The following is a 21,840-nucleotide window of genomic DNA, read 5'->3' on the forward strand; positions in this document are numbered from 1 at the left end:
AGCGAGAATAAAAGTTATGCCTTCTTTCTTTGCGTGAACATTTGGGCGGCGTTATGCAAATCTTTCCAGATAGTGACGTAAACATGTGGGGGCGTGTTAGAACGAGCCGTTTTAGGTAGGCGTGGTTGACTCTTAACTTTTACAAAGAATATCTCTTTGGATTTGAGGCTTTAGTCTTTGCAACTTTACAGATCTTCTTTATGCACCAAGAGCTTGTAACACTCCAAAGAGAAAGGAAAAATTGAAATCGCATCATATGACCCCTTTAAAGGTCTTAAAACACTACAAATAAAAGCCTCAGTAGACAGATTTTACCTTTCTTTTAATTGATTAGATTTTTGTGTATTAATTAAAAATGTAAATGCAAATAAAACCATTAAAGTATTAATGGTTAATACTTAAATGTATTAAAGTATTAACTTTAATAAAAGTATTAACTTGAACTAACTTGAAGTATTCTCTCACACACAGGAAAACATTTTTATTTGTCCATAGGTGTTTGTTTGTTTGTTTTTTAAGAAAAATACGTTAAATACTCATTTGTTATTTATCTGTTTATTCTTGTTAAAACATAAGGAAATGGTCTTGTGCATTAAACTCCCGGGCTGAAAATAGGCCTCACTCCGGCCCTGGTCAGTGACATCTGAAGTGACAAACAGCTTATCAGTCTTTTGTAGGCTACTCAGGATGTGTAAGCATCTCCAGTATAGACCTTACGTGTCGGAGAAACAAGCGTGTGGCCATCTTTAGAATTTGGTGTTTGCATTTCTGTTTTTGTGGTAGCTTTGTTTATTTCTATAGCATAGCTGTTGAAGCGTAATTAGCTGATGTAGTGGATTTAGTTACTAAAAGCCTTATTTATTTCAGTAATGGAGGTTCAATGATCATTTGTTCATTGAAGTAAAATGGAGAATCAAGAATGTTGAATGTGATATTATATTACAGTGGGTACGGAAAGTATTCAGACCCCCTTCAATTTTTCACTCTTTGTTATATTGCAGCCATTTGCTAAAATCTACTTTCCGTACCCACTGTAAATATAGAAATACTTACTTTAAAACCATACCAGTGCCATTTTTAGAACGAATGGTTATAAATGTTTTGCTTAAACAGCAGATTTTGCAATCCATGGTTGTGCACACAGTAAATATAGAAGTGGATAATGATTAGTCTATATGTTAGCCTGCAGCACTTTCCAAAACACATTTACAAGAAGAACGTTCATAGTGCTTATGGCTATTGAAAAGATTCATGTTTCAAACACTGGACCGATAACAACTCTTCCTTCCCACCTAATGCAGGTGTGTCATATCCCGATCTTCAAGCAGATGGATGCAAAATTTTATTGAATAACATTAATCCACAAATGTGGATACATTTGAGCTAAATAATGGCTGTTTTATAGTTTAATCTGATTTGTTCATAATTGACACATTTTGCAGCATCGACACTTATTGAACTGAACTAAATCAATACTGAACTGACTGGAGCTGTAGAATGACTCTATTGTCTTGTTAGAGCTGCTTTACAGAAACAGAATTTGGATTTTCCTTATATGTGAGCCTGGACCACAAAACCAGTCATAAGGGTCAATTTAATAATTATCTTTATTTAATAATAATATAGTTTAATAAATTAGCTTTCCATTGATTTATGGTTTGTTAGGATAGGACAATATTTGGCCGAGATACAACTATTTGAAAATCTGGAATGATTTTTGGCATAAAAGAAAAATAAATAATTTTGACCCATACAATGTTTTTTTGGCTATTGCTAAAATATACCCAAGCGACTTAAGGCTAGTTTTGTGGTTCAGGGTCACATATTTGATGAAGAGTCATTGATTCTGTTATTTTCCTGTGAAGCTGCTTTGAACATCTCTTTTGTATAAAACGCTATATACATAATAGTGACTTGACCTAACTTTCCTTTTTATAACTGTGGCTGTGGTTTCAGGCTTACGGCCGAGACCTGATGGAGGCGCAGGACTGGTGCAGAAAGTACATGCGATCAGGTAACGTGAAGGACCTGACGCAGGCCTGGGACCTGTACTACCACGTGTTCCGCAGGATCTCCAAACAGCTGCCACAGGTCTGCCAGTAGCGTTTCTGGCTGGTGTATTCCTCAGAATAGTCTTTAGATCACTTACATCAGCCTGCAGAAATATCATAAATCATGATGTCCTAAATGTTGATGTTGTTTTAAAAATTGAAAAGTTAAAATTTGGGATTGGGAACAGAAAATATGAGCACCTTTTTACAATGGTAAAAGCTATCAAACTTTTCATGTGTGGCATGTGTGATGATGTTAAACTCATAGCAAGTCAATTTTCAGGATGAAGACTGATGTTAATATTACCTGATGATATTTTGTTATAAATTTCTGACAGTGTTGATACAATATCAGCTGTGAAAAGAAGTGCACTTTTAAAAATAAATACTTGCTTCTGTTAGGATATAATTTAGTAATGTTTCATACAATTATGTATTCATGCATATTTCTTTGCCCGCAGCTCACTTCACTAGAGCTTCAGTACGTCTCACCTAAACTACTTATGTGTCGTGATCTGGAGTTGGCCGTGCCCGGAACATATGACCCCAATCAGCCAATTATACGTATCCAGTCTATTGCTCCCTCATTGCAGGTCATCACCTCCAAACAGCGGCCACGCAAACTCACTATCATGGGTAAGAGCCAAGTGAAAATGAGCTGTTTTGCATAGGCTATCATAAATACTAGGGGCAAAGAAAATGAACAACAGACACAAATAAACAGTTGTACATCTGATCAGGCCCATGGCTTGCTCTGAGCAGTGGACAATGTTGAGTGTTTTTTTTTTTTATATATTAAATTCACTTATTTTCACGTAAATTTCAATGCAAAAATAAATAAAAAATTAGGATATAGCATGTTTGTTTTTTTTCCCCGATCTTGTAATATACTGTATGGCATGCACCAGGTCCTGGTGAAGGCGTCTCTGTTCTAGTGTGTGAAAAAGGTTGCTTTTATGAGGGCAAGATTTAATTTTGTTGTCTTTTTTCCAGACAAACACATGCTGTGATCTTGGTTGTAAATGTAAATGCATTTGTGACAGTTGATACGGTGAGACAAAGCTTTTTCTGTTCTGCGCCCTGCAGGTAGCAACGGTCACGAGTTCATGTTCTTGCTGAAGGGTCATGAGGATCTACGGCAAGACGAGAGGGTCATGCAGCTTTTTGGCTTAGTGAACACTCTACTGGCTAATGACCCAGCCTCCTTGCGCAAGAATCTGAGGCAAGCATCTTGCATTCAGGCATCAGAATCTCAGAAAGTGTCATTCTTTGAAACAAATTACATCAGGCAAACAAGACATAGCTAAAGCAAATGATATATTGATACCTTGTGTATTTTTTTTTTTTAATTACTTAAAAGATAATTTTGTTTTTCTGATCAGTGGAATCAGTGCTAAATAGATTCAGAATGTTTGACACAAGAAGTAAAATACATTACAAATTAGTAGTTGACCAATACACAGTATTACCATGGTGGGTATATCAGCCAGTATTTTGCATGTTTTAATTACTGGCACATATGCAAACGTCTGCTGCCCTTCAGGAGTCATATAAGTATTGCAAGAGTTAGGCTTGATATTAAAGGGTTATGAAAATGAAAATTAGGCTGTGTTTTACTCACCCCAGAGCCATCCTTGGTTTATATGACTTCCTTCTTTCAGAAGAATCCAGTCGGAGTTATATTAAAAATGGTCTTTGATCCTTTAAGCTGTTTAATGCCACTCAGCGGGTGTTGCAGTGCTTCAGTCCAAAAGAAGTGAAATAAAAAGCGCCCATCCATAAAAAAAAAAAAGTGTCTCACACGGCTCCGGGGGGTGAACAAAGGCCTCCTGTAGCGAATCGATGCGTTTTTGTTAGAAAAATAACCATATTTAAAACGTAATAAACACTTCAATCTAGCTTGCGCTCACTGTTGTAAGCGGAAGCAGTTCCGGGGGAATGATGTATGAGGTCAGCGTTGCGCATGCGCTGCTCAGAAGTGACGAACGCGGGGCAACACTGAACTCATGTCATCAGTTGTTGGCGCAAGCTAGATTAAAGTGATTATTACGTTTTGAATATGGATATTTGTCTTACAGAAGAAAGTCATATACACCTAGGATGGCTCTGGGGTGAGTAAAACAGCCTAATTTTCATTTTTGGGTGAACTAACCCTTTAAGTATAACTTTTGCAACCGTAAGATATTTACATATTTATCATCATGACCATCAAAAGTTTATTTTAAACTAGTAGTGTCTTAAACGTAGTGTGTTGCCTGCTTGAACATCAGTGAGTGTTTGTAACTTTTTGTGCCTAAGTCCCTCAATTGTACTAAATGTAAAATGCTGGACTGGCAACATAATATTTTTATAACCCCTTTTATATCTTAAAATGATAAACAGCTTGCAGATTCTGCAATAAATATGCAAACTTATGAGCATATTTTCACTAAAGCATTTTAATACATAAAAAAGGTCACGCAGGGACTTCAGTGAACATTTTAAAGGGTTCATATGATGCTGCTAAAAAGAACATTATTTTGTGTATTTGGTGTAATGAAATGTGTTTATGCGAATATCTCTTTGGATTTGAGACTTTAGTCTTTGCAGCTTTACAGATCTTCTTGCACTTTATGCACCAAGAGCTTGTAACACTCCAAAGAGAAAGGAAAAATTTAAATCGCATCATATGACCCCTTTAAGTGATGATAGAAACTAAAAATTGAATAAGCATTTTGAATCGATTCCTTGAAGTAGGTAGATTAAAAAGATTCCCAGAAATGAGCTGAACTGAATTTGCCAACTTTAATACTTTAACGTTTTTGCTACTGAAGTTTACACCAGATGCAACTCGTGACACCCCAGTGCTGGGACACAGTAACACTCACTTTTATGAGAAATTTATCATCTCCAATCCTCCTAAGCTGCAAGTCTTTGGATGGTGGAGTAAACCGGAGCACCCTGAGAAAACATGCTAACACAGAGAGGAACATGCAAACTACACACAGCTTCCTTGCACAGCCAGAACTCAAACTGTGAGGCAGCAGTGTGCTATCTGCTGAGCAGAGCTGGTATTACAGTGGCCTCCTCGAATATTGGCATTTGTTTGATGTTCATGCTTTTGGTCTTTTAAAATATTCACAAAAATCTAACTGTTAATTAATGTAAAATATTTTCAAAAACTTTTTGAACGTTTCTGACACCCCCTCGTACAATATACTTGTTACATGTATTCATTTAGCAGAAGATTTTATCCGAAGCAACCTACAAATGAGAAACATCACAAGCTCTGAATCTTCTCCTGTAAAAAGGTTGAGCAACACATGGCAAGGGATTTAAGACTGATCTGACATCCAGAAACTTTCTAGATTCTTTTTTTAATCTGTTTTGTTGAATTGATGTTGAGCTAATTTCTTATATAGCCATTTCCTCATTTGTGCTGCTCAACCTTTTGTCTCACATAGAGTAATTATTCTGTTTTCAGGTCTATTTCGCAGTGATGGCTAAAGGAATCTGGCCTGATATTTATATCCCAGTAAAACCATGGTTTATAATTTTTTTTAAGTTAAACTTAAGATTAGGTTTTTAATCGCTCAGGAGAACTTAAAAACATACAATATGGATACTTCAGATAGATTCGTACTCATAAGGATTTCTAGACGCTTTAAAGATAAAATATTCATTTAAATTAATTGACATTTTTTCTAGAATTTTTGTTTTTTTTTTGCTTAAAATACCAATTTTCATAGCCCATTATTTACAAAGTGTTCTAATATTTGTGGAGGGCGCCATACAGTGCTAGTCTACTGATTCAAAAATATTAGCCAGCTCTGTCGGTAGGTTTTGATACTCTAATTTTTGTGGCTCATATTTAGAATTTTTTCCTCTAATGAACATGTCTTTGAACAGTATTCAGCGCTATGCTGTGATTCCACTCTCCACCAACTCTGGTCTGATCGGCTGGGTTCCTCACTGTGACACGTTGCATGCACTGATTCGAGACTACCGAGAGAAGAAGAAGATCCTACTCAACATTGAACATCGCATCATGCTTAGGGTAACATGTCTCAAACCTGTCAAATACAGCTTCCTGTATGCCATTAAAGTCAAAGTCAAAATTGACCATTTTTACTTTAGTAATACACTTTCCTGGTCTTACTATGAACAGTTCAGCAGCGCATTTTATTAGAAGGAAAGAAAATGTTTGTCTTTAAAGTTTTTAACGTCTTTAAAAAAAAAAACATTGCATGGGAAGGGCACATGTTTGTTTCGCTTCGTTTTGTTGTGACCAGGACATATTATATTGTGACATATTGTGAACGCCACAAAATATTAACTTGTGAGAATGTGATTGTACAGTGTGTCATGGCCACAAGATCATTGTGTTAAAGTAATGACATCCTTTTCTCTTGCTCACAAGTTTAATGCTTAACAAACCTGCGTGACCATAGCAACATGGGACTATCAGAAGTGGAGATATTCATTTTAAATTTTATTTTGGATTAAGAAGGACAAAGTCACTGTGGCATTTAAGGCATGGTTATATTATATTAGTATACTTCATTGTTATATAGTAGTTATCTACTATGTGAATGTTCCCTTAACATAGGACCTCATGGCTAAGACATAAGAATGTCATTACCTCTTGGTCATATTATGTTCGCACAAGTTAATATGTCATGGGCACAACAAAACTAACTGCAGATGGTGTGCGAGGACGTGAAGAACTGAAGAAGTAAAATTGATCTCTGTTGGCTAAAACTGTGTCATTTATGGTAGATGGCACCTGACTATGACCACTTGACTCTCATGGAGAAGGTGGAGGTGTTTGAGCATGCAGTGAACAATACAGCAGGAGATGACCTGGCCAAACTGCTGTGGCTTAAGAGTCCCAGCTCAGAGGTTTGCAATCATCATTATCTTTCATTCTCATCAAAAAATTGTGTTGTATATTTAGCATATGGTCATATTTTCTGTCATCAAAGTCGATTCCAGTCACTTCATCTCAGTGCCCAAATAGATGTGGGCGAATTGTAAAATGTATTTAGGTGCACATGAGTAAATAAAACAAGTCCCTGCAGGTCCTTAAAAAGTCCTGAATATCTTTAATTGTATAACAAACATTTTAATTATCATTTTGAGAGAATTTGGGGGCAAAAATGCAGAAAATACATGATAGTCTAATATGATTATTAAACTTCAAAAGGCTTTGATTCAATTAATTAAATATGAGCGCTGCTTGTTTAAATTCAGAACGCGGCATCGTTGCGCATTCTACAGCCTTGCAGTTTCAGAGCAGTTCGCAATCAAAGAATGGTGTGTTGGGGGACCATTTAAAAATAAAGTGTTAGCAGATATTACGCAGACAGTCTACGAAGTCTCTGATGACTGGTGGTTGACATGTAGTTGCAAAGTTACTTATAGTTAGTAGAATGTCTAAAGTGGACTATCAAAATTAAGTTTTACCGAAGGTTGTACTACTGAATGAAGCTATAACTTATTAAGCTAACTGAGGAGAAAATGGCTGTGTCCGGACTGGATTTTTTTATTTTATTTTTTTTTTAATGTATTACAGTAGTCAGAATGAGATTTCTTCTGTGTTACGTACATTAATTGGGGTGGATTTTTTTTTCTGGAATTGTCTAAAATAGGGTTTGTTTACCTTATGCAAAATATAACTCTTTGATTTTGGTGAAAATTTAACATGGATATTTCATCAAGAGATTTTGTATTATACAGAGTTACTTTTTCTGTTAGTGTTGAAATTTACAGTATATTCCATTTAATTTTACCATTGTAGATATATTTACCATTTTATCTACAGAAATGTAGTTGTTTTAAGAACAAAATTAAAAAAAATGAGATTCTATCAATTACTTTTTTATTATTTTAATTTATAAAATGGCTACCTCTTTGTACAGGTTTGGTTTGATAGGAGGACAAACTACACCCGCTCACTAGCTGTAATGTCCATGGTTGGCTATATCTTAGGGCTTGGGGACAGGTACAGACTAAACTGGCATTATTGTTTGTTTTTTTTAATCAACACTCAAACTAGTTTATTCATTCATTATTTATACCATGCATAATCTTTTTTTCCTCCAACCACAGACATCCTTCTAATCTGATGTTGGACAGGCTCAGTGGAAAGATACTGCATATTGATTTTGGGGACTGTTTTGAGGTAATTTTTTTAAATATTATAAACAACAACAAATAAGCAACATGCAGTAGTTTTGTTTGTTTACGACTGTTTTTTATATATATATATTTAAGGTTGCAATGACCAGAGAAAAATTCCCTGAGAAAATACCTTTCAGATTAACCCGGATGTTAACCAATGCCATGGAGGTAAGATGATCTGTTGCATGGGGGTGTATTTGGTACAAAAGGTTTTTTTCCACCTTGCCTTAACTAGTAACTCTTCTAGATACTGGGAAAAACAGTGATCACTATTAACTAGCATGCATATTACTAGCATATTGGCTGTTTATTAATATTTTTAAAGCACATATTAGTGCCTTATTCTGCATGACCATATTTTAGATCCCTTAATCCTACACCATACCTAAACTTAACTACATTACTAACTATTAATAAGCAGCAAATTATAGCAAATTGGGTAGTTAGTTAATAGTGAGAATTGGTCCCCAAACTAAAGTGTGACTAACAGATCATGTTTCCTCTCAGGTGACCGGACTGGATGGTAACTACCGGATTACATGTCACACGGTGATGGAGGTACTTAGGGAACACAGGGACAGTGTCATGGCTGTGCTGGAGGCCTTTGTCTACGATCCATTACTCAACTGGAGGCTTATGGACAGTGAGCACACAACTTTTCCTTTTTATTTAAAAGACTTAAAAATACCAGAGCCACACAATCCTGTTACGTCTTAAGAAATGGCATACACTGTGCAAAGGTCAGACACTTGGGAGGTTGTGAGACCTTTGTGAGCCTATGAGTCAGATAACCTGCTAATCATGACAATGCAGTTAATACATGGCATGAGCCATTGCATAACCTTTTATGCTAACCACAGAGATTAGAGTTTTTATTGTTGCTGCTATAGCAGTAATGACTATGTATGTGTCAGCAAAAAATAGCAAGGAGGTATTTTAATTATTTATTAATAAATGCATTTTGCATTTTCGGAGTCAGTGTGGACTAAAGCTGACTATGCTGCCTCGTCATCTCCACAGTACAGTGGATGCGCATTTAGAGAGAAATGCGCCTTCCATACGCATCACATAATTAGAGAGTATTTGTTTTCAATTTGAATTGGTTCATTTAAAAGTAGAAAAGTTTTTGTCCTTTGAATGATGAATGGAGCTCAAACGTAGTTCAGGCAGACCACGTCGTGACAGCCAGTATCAGCTAACGCTCAGCTTCAGTAACTCTTCCCACTACAATTAAATATGATATAGTGGTTCATCCGTACTCAGACTTGCCTTAGTCTGTCACACAGATATGCGCTTACCTTCCTCGATCCCCAACTCCTCCTTCTTATACAGGCACATGATGACTTAGCGTCTTGTTCACAGAAATCAACTATCTGCTAATTGTTGCTTAATCTTGTCCAGTCTCCTTTACAGACCTGTAACACTTCTGCATGAAATGTTATATCTGTTTCATATAAAAAATTCTGGCAAATTGCATTAGGCTTCAGGGGTTTTAAATCTCAGTGAGGTTTGCTTATGGACAGCTCAAAATCTGAACCCTTCAAAGTAAAGCCTTCCGCCAAAATAATGTCAGGACCTCTACAATAATCTTATTTAAACAAAGTAGTGCAGAATGAAATAGATATATTTCTCATGTCTGTGAGGCAAGTAACCTATATGCTTATTTTCGGTTCATATTTGTGACACGCATTTGTCAAGTCAAGTCACCTTTATTTATATAACGCTTTCAACAATACAGATTGTGTCAAAGCAACTGTACAGCATTAATTAGGAAAATATTGTGTCAATAATGCAAAATGATAATAGTAAACACTCAATTTTCAGTTCAATTTTCATTGAATTCAGTGATGTCATCATCCAGCTCAGTTCAGTTTAAATAGTGTCTGTGCAATCAAATCGACGATATCGTTGGAAATTAAGTGTCCCCAACTAAGCAAGCCAGAGGTGTTTATTTGTGATACAGCAGAAACAACAGTTTGTTTGTTTTTTACTGTGCAAAAGCAAAATGTTTGATAGGCAAACATTTGAATTTCTGGCCCAATTTCCTAAAATTATGACAAGGACCAACTGTTAATGATCTGTCTGTCACAGACTTCACCACTTTCTGTTGGAGTTAGTTGGCAAACCAACTAATACAATTTTGGTTGACTGAGCCTCTTCTCGCCGAATCGGCCTCCTGTACCGAATCGATGCGTTTTTGTAAGAAAAATATCCATGAGAATCCATTCCTAAAATATTAAAAATAAAAAACAAACTCCGGTGTAACATGGACTTGTACTGATTTCTAATTTAGAAATGGAGCTGCTACCTGATCTTTTGTATGTCCTGCTGCAGCTGCTGGATGATATGCCTGAGGTGTTTGATATGGACAGAATTTGTGTCCTCGTGGAATTTGGCAATAGAGGAGGGTCCACATGTGGCATGATATGGTCAAAAAAAAAATTTGTGGAAAGAACTTAAAATCCTGATCCTCCAGCAGCATGGAAAAAGGCTTCTGCCTCTCAAATGATAACGGGTCAAGGTCACCTAATCCTTGTATGCTTTCAAAACAGTGGATGAGGTCCTTTTCTGTGCTCAGAAGGCATGTCTGTGAAAGGTCCATGTAACGTTGCTTGATGTTGTTCTGTGGGCCACTACTGTATCACAAACAACACCTTTATGCTGGGGTCATCTGGAAAAAAAGATGGCAAATCCACCAAGGTCCTAGAAGTGATAGTTGTGCCATATTTGTAACGGAGTATACAAAAATCAAGACAATGATCTGAGATGTCACCAATTTCATTGATTCCATGTGAAAATATAAAATCAAAACAATGATTACGACAATAAGTGGGTCCTGAAACATTTTGTCTAACAAGATGTAGATAATATATCTATAAATCCAGTGTTTGGCTCATTACTCTTTTCAAAAGTAATATTATTACTTTACTTATTACTTACTGATGAAGCGTATGGTTATTATTTTATAAAAATAAAGGATGTTTACATGATAAATCCTAAACAGTTCTCGCAATTAGATTATTATAAAAAGCTACAAATAACATATTTTGACCTCATTATAAGACCAAAATCCATATTAGATCGCAATCATAAGTTATTATAAACAAGTTTAGTATTAATCACATAAATTGCCATGTGTATCTTGATGTTAATTATAGCTAATGTACCTGTTACTCATCATATTTCGTGATGTATTTTGAATTCACATAGAAAATGTCTAGAAAGACTTTTGATGCATTACTTGACAACACTGTTGGTGCCCTAGTGACCTGTATACAGTAGCTAATAGAAATGTCTAAAGGAATTTATTTTTTATTCATTTTATTTTTTTTTACATTTATACCATTTTAGTTTATTAATTTTTTATTTAATTTAAAGAAAATATCAACCTAAAATATTGATGTTAGGTTGATATTCAGCCTTTTGTTTGTGAAAAAAGTAAAGTTTGTCAAGTAACTGGATGTTTATTTTCTTTCCTACAGCAAACACTAAAGGAAACAAGCGCTCCAGGACCAGAACTGACTCCTACACGGCAGGACAGTCTGTCGGTGAGTCTTTGACTTTATCCCCATTCTAATTAATAGTGTTATAGTAAGGTAAACTCCCCTGTAAAATTGATAAGCAGGGAGATTACAGAAAAAAAGTTGGGTAACACTTTCTATGAATCCCATATTTATAATACATTATAAGGGTATTCTTATGGCATTATAATGAATGCATAATGCATTATAAAAACCCTTATAATATGTTATATCATCTTATAAATATATAAATAAGAACAGTTTTAAACTATTATAATATTTACTTATTTGTGGTTATATCTTTTAAGAGTATGATGATTTGCAACATGCAACATGAACACACAGTGAACATGTTGCATCCACTTAAGTTACAATGGATTATATTTCTCATAGTTATAATGTATTATAAGTCTCATATCTTGCCATCTTTCTTATGCTACTTTACTTAAAGCAATCAAAGACCACTTATAAGTGTAGTAGTAATAATAATAATAATATTTGTTTTCTCAAACAGCCATAAGATCAGATAACAGATCAGATGAATGTGTAATATGACTGTCACAAGGTAAGCTTGGTGACAGACAAGGAATTACCTGGACTTGATACACATGCACACATCATTACTTGATTATGCCGGCATTTACCATCTTTTAAATCATCATGGTGTTGTGTAATTGTTGTGCCTGTTTCAAATGAGTATGATACTATGTTGTTGTTGTTTTTTTGTTGGCCAACATTTTGTTCAATCTGTTATTTTTTTTAAAGAATGTCACAATACAGTTTAATTTCAGTCAGAATTACCTTTATTTCGGGTGAGAATTTTCCCCAAACCTTTTGTTTTGGCTGTTGAACTTCCAGTCTCATGCTGTACTATCAAACAGACCATGTGGATCAAACTGGTGTTTATAGCATTAGCATGCCCCTTATTGGACTGAACCAGTAGTAGTTTTGTCTGGGGGAAGGGGGAATAGCAGCTGAATGATTTTTACTTTTTCTTTTTTTTTTTATGGTGTGTTTAAGTACCCATGGGTTTATGCAGATTGTTATTTCTGTGTATGTAATGTTTTATTATTTTAGTTTTATTTTCCCCAAAGAATTATTTCTTAACTAGCTCACATCAAGGTTAATATTAGCCTCACAGGGAACACTCAGATAACACTCCACACCTAACCACTTACAAGATGTAGTAAGATACTGTCCAGATCTTGAATAAACAATGTCAAGATATATAGTCCATTATAAATGTAAAAGTAGATTTAATATGGTGTTCATTGTGTGTTATAAATAATCATAATCTTATAACCACAAATGTGTAAGCATTATAATATATTATAATTGTTGTTATGATTATTTATTTAGATGATATAACATATTATACGGTTTTTATATAATGCATTATGCATTCATTATAATGTCTTAAGAATACCCTCATAATGTATTATAAATATGGGCTTCATAGAAAGTTTTACCAAAAGTTGTTCCCAAGATTTTGTTCACACTGCCGGAGCTTTCCCATAAATTATGCTTTTATTTGCACACATTTCGGACAGTCCCATAAGAAAAAGTGACATTAAGATGTGACTTCTAATGTACTCATCCGGAATTTCCACCAAAACTAATGCATTTTCTTGGTATGTTTCATGTAGAAGCCATGGAGGGTATTGACCTGGGAGAAACAACCCACAAAAAGCCTGGGACTACAGTGCCTGAGTCAATTCACTCCTTCAGTAAGTCCTTGAAGACAGTCCTTAAAGTCATTCTGCTTTCAAGTCCTCCTGAGTGGTACTAATTTACAAGCTCAGAAGTCATGATTATTATCTAAAGTGATTTTACTCTGAATTGAGCATTTTTCAATTTTGTTCCTTTGGCTACCTGTCAAAAACAGAACAGGTTTTACCTATGTTATCATTCTTATGCCACCACAAACAACGGGTTTTGTCCTCTAGACCGGATAAACAACAAAATGAGTATTATTTTCTGAGTATTGAGTATTATGTTTGATCAAATAAATGCAGTGTTATGGAAGTGTAACTAAACTAATGTGTAGTAGGTAGTTAACTACCTTAACTAATGTGTCAAAATGTGGGTTTTTTTCCAGCCGATGAACAATAAAAAAATCTCAAACAGAATCCATCCGGCTTTAAAAAAACTACCACAAGCACATAATAAACATAAGCAGAAACAAGCAATTACATATGTAAAATAATGCGATCATCAAACATTAAACAGCACATAAATCAAAACTGCCTAATGTTACCGATTGAAATCTCGACCCAGGAAGTAGTATAGGACTGTGCAAGCTTTGGGGGTGCTTATGGAAGCAATCTACTCCATCTACAGTATGTTCATCTCCAACTATGCTCTATCATCGTTCTGAATCCAATCCAGATGTAGGCTTTGTGGTTTCCTCAGCTTTTTGTTCAAAATATATATATATATCAGAAAACAATGAATGATAAACCTAAAAAGCTGCTAATTATATTTCAGCTAGCCCAGTAGTTACCATCTTTTGGCATTTTTGATACTATGCAGTTAAAGCAAAACATTAAAAGAAGTACAAATAAGACACAGGTTGTGTCAATTTTCCATTATTAAACCCTTTTGGATGTTTTTTTTTTTATTTACTAAACTATTTGAACAACTTTGCATATCTTGTTCATCATCATTGGACTCAAACAATACAGAATACTTTTCATAAAACTAACCGAATAACATGCTATCATATAATTCAGGATTACAATTCATTTCGGAAATTGGGGTTTCCTTGTTCAGCCCTTGTTCAGAAGCTGCATTTGAAATTATATTGGGTATAATAACAAGTCTTTTTCAGCAATTAGAATCGCATAAATAGTGCTGTGAGGTTGGTGGGTTTTAAACAGCAGTTAATGGGTTTTAATAATTTAACCCATTTTTTTCCATAATTACTGCATCAAATTAATGTTAAATCAACAGCCCTGGTAATCTTCTTCTGTATACAGTAAAACGTAAGCACTTATTTACACTCTTTACTATGGTGATACTCACGAAAATGCACTTTGATATGTTTGCCTCGTAAATTTCGCGTTATGTGGTGAACATATCAAAAAGCATTTTTGTGAGTAGCAGTCAACCTTGCCTTGCCAATGGGCAAGATTTGACATACTCAAGCCAACATAATTAAGCCCTAAACGTTTTAAAGGAATCATCAAGAAGAATCTGCTTACTCTTAATCTGCTTAATGATCAGGTTTCAGGATGTGTTTTTCAGTATGTTTATCATTGAAAATGTTGCTTTATTATTTTCTTCCTTCAGTTGGAGATGGCCTTGTGCAGCCTGAAGCCTTGAACAAGAAAGCCATCCAAATTATCAACAGGGTGCGGGACAAGCTAACTGGTGAGCAAAACTCATTCACTCTCTGACCACAGAGAACTAACACATACATTTCTAAGTGACACAATTCTAGCACTATCATTCATTATCAAAAATCAACAGCTAGTAAAACAAATGATAATGGATTTATGTGAATTTACTTCTTCTAGGACGAGACTTTTCCCATGATGAGACTTTGGACGTACCAACTCAAGTGGAACTGCTCATCAAACAAGCTACTTCGCATGAAAACCTGTGCCAGTGTTACATTGGATGGTATGTGTTTTATTTTATTGCTGAAAAATTGTATATGCCTTAGCTCAGAATGTGTTATTTTATGCTGTGAGGTAATAATCTTCTTCTGTATACAGTAAAACGTAAGCACTTATTTACACTCTTTACTATGGTGATACTCGCGAAAATGCACTTTGATATGTTTGCCTCGTAAATTTCGCGTTATGTGGTGAACATATCAAAAAGCATTTTTGTGAGTAGCAGTCAACCTTGCCTTGCCAATGGGCAAGATTTGACATACTCAAGCCAACATAATTAAGCCCTAAACGTTTTAAAGGAATCATCAAGAAGAATCTGCTTACTCTTAATCTGCTTAATGATCAGGTTTCAGGATGTGTTTTTCAGTATGTTTATCATTGAAAATGTTGCTTTATTATTTTCTTCCTTCAGTTGGAGATGGCCTTGTGCAGCCTGAAGCCTTGAACAAGAAAGCCATCCAAATTATCAACAGGGTGCGGGACAAGCTAACTGGTGAGCAAAACTCATTCACTCTCTGACCACAGAGAACTAACACATACATTTCTAAGTGACACAATTCTAGCACTATCATTCATTATCAAAAATCAACAGCTAGTAAAACAAATGATAATGGATTTATGTGAATTTACTTCTTCTAGGACGAGACTTTTCCCATGATGAGACTTTGGACGTACCAACTCAAGTGGAACTGCTCATCAAACAAGCTACTTCGCATGAAAACCTGTGCCAGTGTTACATTGGATGGTATGTGTTTTATTTTATTGCTGAAAAATTGTATATGCCTTAGCTCAGAATGTGTTATTTTATGCTGTGATATGTAGTGTTGTGTGTTTACAGTATTTTTTTCTCTTATTCTCTTTAGGTGCCCTTTTTGGTAGAGCTTCTTTTATTGTTCCTGCTTTCTTTTTATGTATTTTACTGTAAAATTCACCTGGGATGGTGACGTAAACACAGAGTTTGAAAACTGAGATTGATTTGGGAAAATGTGAGCATATGTGAAAATTAAAGTTGTGCTTGTCGGTGTGCACTTCAATCTCTAAGCAACCTCAGAAAAATCTGAAGAATGTCATCCTGTGTTGTGTTATATGTGTGTAACATTGTCACTGTGTTTTGTTACTTGAAATGATTTGTACCAGTTAAGATAACCTTGCTCTGTTGATTGCCTGTTATTTCATTAAGAACTCAGAAGAACTACCAAGAATTGTCCAGGTCAAATACCACCAAAAAAATTAAAGAGTTAAATAAAAATGAGACTTTCACACAGAAAATTAAACATTAAAGTGAGTTGTTTAAATGTTCAGTACAATAGAAATGTGGATGGAGAATTACATGACAACATGAATTAAATGCTGACAAAACAATCTTATATTGCTCACTTTCTCCTCCATTAGCATATGTCAATGTTCCAGTTTTGCAGCAAACTCCATGTGCTGTAGCTGTGCTCAGTATTTGGAAAAATATGCTTGTTATTATCAAAATGAATTTTCACTTTTATTCTACACAGATTTTAAAGAATATTGATGTCTGGAAAAAATAAATACATTTTGAAATAACTGATCTTTTTTCACATTGTTGAATTGCTTTGTCCAATTATCATTTAGTGAACTCTGATAATCTTAGAAAAACAAACAGCAAGAGTTGAGTCGTTGTTAAAATTACCAGGGCTTGGGGGAGAAAAAGTAGGTGGGTTCCCATTTCCAAGAGTAGACTGTACTATAAGAAGATCTTAGCAGGGCCGCTCTCCCAGCTGTCTCTTGCTGATGGTATCCCTGAGTAAATTAATTATAAAACAGGACTCAGTACCTTCTTGGATTAAAGCAACAGTCATACTTCTTTTAATCATACTGAGCTGATAGGGTAAATCGAGCTGATGGAGTAAATGAGGTGTGTTTGATTAGGAAAATACACATATAGCCAAGAATGTTGAATTAATTTTGTATATAGTTTAATATAGTGTAGCAGTCATTGAAGAAATTCTGCAGCAGATCATATTTTTATTACAGAAATACATGTTTGTAAAATAACCTGGAAGCAAAACCAGGGAACTTTAGGCCTGTAGGCCTTTAGATCTCAGGTCACTATGACCCACACTTTTTCACTTCAGCAGCTCTATGGTACAAAACACACACACTCTCTTAGTATGAACATGCTCCGATCACTTTGTGGTACAATTAAAAAGTTATACATATGTTTTGTCATTTTTAAAAATAGACCAACTAGACTGTAGGCCAAACTAGGGCATTGTAAGTTCACCATTCACTCAATGTTTATACACATACGAGTTTCTCTAATTGCATGAAGGTTTACTCTTTAAACCAATAAAATAATTTTGTGCAAATTATGAATCAGCATTTTTAAAAATAAAGAAGCTGTTAACAATTAGATACAAGTTAGCAGAGTAATGAAAACCTGTGTCAGGAACACTGGGGAAGTTCTAAAAAGAAAAAGCAGGAACACCTGTAGTGAGATGGTGACATTGGTTAAAAACTGTAATGGTCTGAGTTGCAAGTTAGGTCAGATGTTCTGCAGGCATCTCTGCTTTATTGTCTTCACCAATTAAGTCTTAAGTTTTGGCATCCTGAACTTCTTGACTCGAGAGACGTTTTGCAAAGAAAAGAAGACTTTTTCCACAACAATCATAGCCCTTGCAATGTGAGTGAGAGGAAACATAAGTAGGAGTAAAACTACATGATGGTGTTAGGTGAATGCCATGAAGAAGTAGAAAGCAGATACCATTCCTCCTGATGTCAATCCCTGGTGGAGGTGGAGGTAAATCTTGCGTCATAACTATTGTGGGTGAAGAGTTGAGTTTCATAGAGAAATTTTCAAGATTATTAAGAGATGAAGGCAAGAGAATGTGCAAGCTCTCGTCTCTTAATCCACCATCTGAGTAGCTGGAGACTTGGAAAAACATCAAAATCTTCCACTGAATGTATTTTCACTTATACACAGATTTAAAAGAACATTGAAAATCGACACCTATCAAGAAGGAAAAAGTCTAACTTCCTTAAGAACAACCCCCCAGATGTCTGGAAAAAATACATATTGAAAAAGCTGACCTTTTTTTCACATTGTTGAATTGCTTTGCAAAATAAAGTCCAATTATCATTTAGTCTGATAATCTTAGCAAAACAAACAGCAAGAGTTGTGCCATTGTTAGAATTACCAGGGCTTGGGGGAGAAAAATTAGGTGGGTCCCCATTTCCAAGAGTATACTATACTAACTTGGAAAAACATCAAAATCTTCCACTGAATGTATTTTCACTTCTACACAGATTTAAAACAACATTGAAAATCGACACCTATCAAGAAGGAAAAAGTCTAACTTCCTTAAGAACAACCCCCCAGATGTCTGGAAAAAATACATATTGAAAAAACTGACCTTTTTTTCACATTGTTGAATTGCTTTGCAAAATAAAGTCCAATTATCATTTAGTCTGATAATCTTAGCAAAACAAACAGCAAGAGTTGTGCCATTGTTAGAATTACCAGGGCTTGGGGGAGAAAAATTAGGTGGGTCCCCATTTCCAAGAGTATACTATACTATAAGATCTTAGCAGGGTCACTCAATGATTATACACATACCAGTTTCTCTAACTGCATGAAGGTATACTCTTTAAACCAATAAAAGCATTTTGTGCTTGTGACTCTGCATTTTTAAAAATAAAGAAGCTGGTAGAATGCCACAATTAGATAAATGTTAGTAGCGTAATGAAAACCAGTCAGGAACACTGGGGAAGTTCTAAAAAGAAAAAGCAGGAACACATGTTTCATTGGTTAAATCATTGGTTAAAAGCTGTAAAGGTCTGAGTTGCGAGTGAGGTCAGGCATCTCTGCTTTATTGTCTTCACCAATTAAGTCTTAAGTTTTGGAATCCTGAACTTCTTGACTCAAGAGACTTTTTACAAAGAATAGAGGGAGAGGGAAAATAAGTAGGAGCAAAACTACATGATGGTGCTGTTAGGTGAATGCCGTGAAGGAGTACAAAATAGATGCCATTCCTCTTGACAGCTGAGTCAGGTGAAGACCTGTACTTTGACTTTCAACTGCTGAGACAAAAACCAGGTAAGATGCTGTAGTCCTGAGAAGGATAGTATCTGAAGTAGTAGTCTCTAAAAAGATCTCCAGAGTTGAGCAGCTTATTCAAGGAGCTATGGAATCTGATCTAATGCTGCTGCAATTAAGATTAAGAGAAGACAAAAGCAATCCCCTCACTTCTTGCAGCTTCTGGGAGAACTTTGTGATAAGGAAGGTGCACAGCAAAACCATGTACATTTCAACAAACTCTTTAACTCTTTCGGTTCTGTAATCGGTTCTGTTACAATAAATTCGGTCTGAGCTGGATACAAAATATTGAGGATATTTCACAGCCAGGGTTGAACCACTGTTCTGAATGGTTCTCATAGTTCACTTGTTCTTGAAATATCTTTTACACCGTACAATATTTCGAGTGCATAAGAAACACTTTTTTTACTTATCACCAAATTTTTTTTTTTTAGTTTTGTGTAGAAAAAGCTAAAGGAACACCCAAGTGGCACTGGTCTGTCTACATCGGAGTTACAGTTGAAAAAAACTGTTCTCTTCCAGGTCAGAACTTAGTCGTTTTTATAATATACTCATAAGTTCAAACAAATTCGAATAAAGTGGAGTTTGTGGGAAATGGATATTGGGGAGGAAATACATAAAGCAGATTGGAGAGCGGCATGCAAAACACCCTCTTGATTAGCAGATAATGCATCCTGGGAAATGCAGTTTAAAATATTGCACAGGTTACATGTTACACATGCACAAAATTAACCTCAATTTATCCAGCTTGTGCAATAAATCCAAGATTGCTGAGGGAACCCTCATACACTGCTTTTGGGGGTGTTTTATTAGAATTAGAGAACATTTTCTCCTGCCCTCTGCAGTTAGGACCTAAGATCTGCCTACTGGGCATTGCACAGGACCTCCCTCATGGCTTTAAAGGTACTCATCTTTTGATTTTGCTACACTGTGCTCGCAAGTGTATTTTGCTGCAATGTATAACGGCCATAACCCCTTCGGTGGTCCAGTGGATAAGTATCGCTAAGGGACTTAAGCCTAAAAAAAACACTAAGCCTACTCCACAGCACTAAGAGATAAACCCTTTAAGTTTCATAGGATCTTTAAAGGGGTTATGACATCTAACATAACTTCATGAGCATAAAACTCCTAACACATTACAAACTGTCTTTTTGCATTACAAATAACATTTCATTTCATATGCTAGAATGATTGCCACATCATTCATGTGGGCAACTGTTTTGGATATGGATAATGATATTGCTATTTACCTGTTTCAATGGTATTTTATTTTGCTTGCTTTTGAGTTGATGCCATATATGCTTGAATATGAAAGTACCTAAAATGCATTAAATGATAATGTGCATGGCTTCCTGTGTTTATACTGTAGAAGAGGTGTGAAAACTTAATGTGTGTAACTAATCACAAAGGTGATTACTAGGGTACACGGGGGTGAAGAGAAGGTTTAAACCGCAGGACCTCCCTCATGGTACAGAACTACCACATTTTGCCATAAGTTTGATTGCATCATATAATAATTGCTGTTAATAGTGTTCATCGTCTGTTTGATTACGTCTTTAATTGATTTTTTCATACATTTCTGCCATATGTACATTGACTGACAGTCACCACTGATAAGCTACCACTAAATATTGTAGAAACTTAATTTGCAGTAAAGTTGCTTTGTAAACTGTATCGTGAAAAGCGCTGTACAAATAAACTTGAATTTAATTGAATTAAAACCACAAGCAGAGGTAAAACAAACAAGACTGCAGCAAAGAAGGAGAAGAGTGCTAAAAGACGATGACACCGTAGCAGAAGACGGAAGGACAATCGGACATGAGTCACAGAGACTGATATTGAATTGGAGTTTCCCAAAAAGTAGTATAAAAAGTCTGAGTAAGGCACTCTTCAGATACTACCTGCATTAAGTGTTGAGAACACCTGATACCCTATCGAGGGGCGGTTAACAGTAGCTCCAATATTGCTGTTCAGAATTTGATTGTAGAGCTCGCAGCTTAGCTGATTTTGTTTTATTTTTGTACTTTACTGCTTTGTATTGTAACTAATAAAATAAGAGATTTTACTGTTACTATTGCCTCTCGTGAGACTTTACTTATAACTACAAACTGAGCCTCAAACAAGAACAACCTTCTATGTCATTCCTGACTAACTGCAACCTGCAGGCGGGTGAGTGCTTCATGGTTTAGGCTAGATTTGATTATCCTTACCCTACCTGTAATAATCATAGGGTTAAAGGTGTAAGATAAACGGACACCTGCGGAAAGTATAGGGCTAACAGAATACTCTAACAGAGAAAGCAGGTTTTCAGCATATGTGGGCTTGCATTCTCTTCACTCTGTTCATTTGCTTAGTTGCACTAGCATAGTTTTCCTGTTCACAAAAGCACTAAACTAAGCTTAATTTGCTTAGAGGCTCTA

General features: G+C 35.5%; 1 protein-coding gene across 4 annotated transcripts in view; it reads left to right on the plus strand.

Moving 5' to 3' along the window:
- Positions 1-16,851, plus strand: part of mtor (mechanistic target of rapamycin kinase) — a 134,329-nt gene extending 117,478 nt beyond the window's left edge. For all 4 annotated transcript variants that reach the window (XM_016484357.1, XM_016484359.1, XM_016484358.1 and 1 more), the window contains 14 exons: positions 1,957-2,091; positions 2,513-2,687; positions 3,138-3,273; positions 5,940-6,087; positions 6,810-6,932; positions 7,952-8,034; positions 8,142-8,214; positions 8,307-8,381; positions 8,721-8,856; positions 11,696-11,761; positions 13,381-13,461; positions 15,026-15,106; positions 15,253-15,358; positions 16,218-16,851. In XM_016484357.1, the coding sequence (XP_016339843.1) occupies positions 1,957-2,091; positions 2,513-2,687; positions 3,138-3,273; positions 5,940-6,087; positions 6,810-6,932; positions 7,952-8,034; positions 8,142-8,214; positions 8,307-8,381; positions 8,721-8,856; positions 11,696-11,761; positions 13,381-13,461; positions 15,026-15,106; positions 15,253-15,358; positions 16,218-16,233 (1,434 nt within the window). In that variant the 3' untranslated portion in view covers positions 16,234-16,851. The remainder of the gene's footprint in view (positions 1-1,956; positions 2,092-2,512; positions 2,688-3,137; positions 3,274-5,939; positions 6,088-6,809; positions 6,933-7,951; positions 8,035-8,141; positions 8,215-8,306; positions 8,382-8,720; positions 8,857-11,695; positions 11,762-13,380; positions 13,462-15,025; positions 15,107-15,252; positions 15,359-16,217) is intronic.
- The last annotated feature ends 4,989 nt before the right edge of the window (positions 16,852-21,840 follow it).

The sequence above is a fragment of the Sinocyclocheilus anshuiensis genome, unplaced genomic scaffold (assembly GCF_001515605.1).
Source record: "Sinocyclocheilus anshuiensis isolate Anshui unplaced genomic scaffold, SAMN03320099.WGS_v1.1 scaffold1203, whole genome shotgun sequence".
Classification (NCBI taxonomy): domain Eukaryota; kingdom Metazoa; phylum Chordata; class Actinopteri; order Cypriniformes; family Cyprinidae; genus Sinocyclocheilus; species Sinocyclocheilus anshuiensis.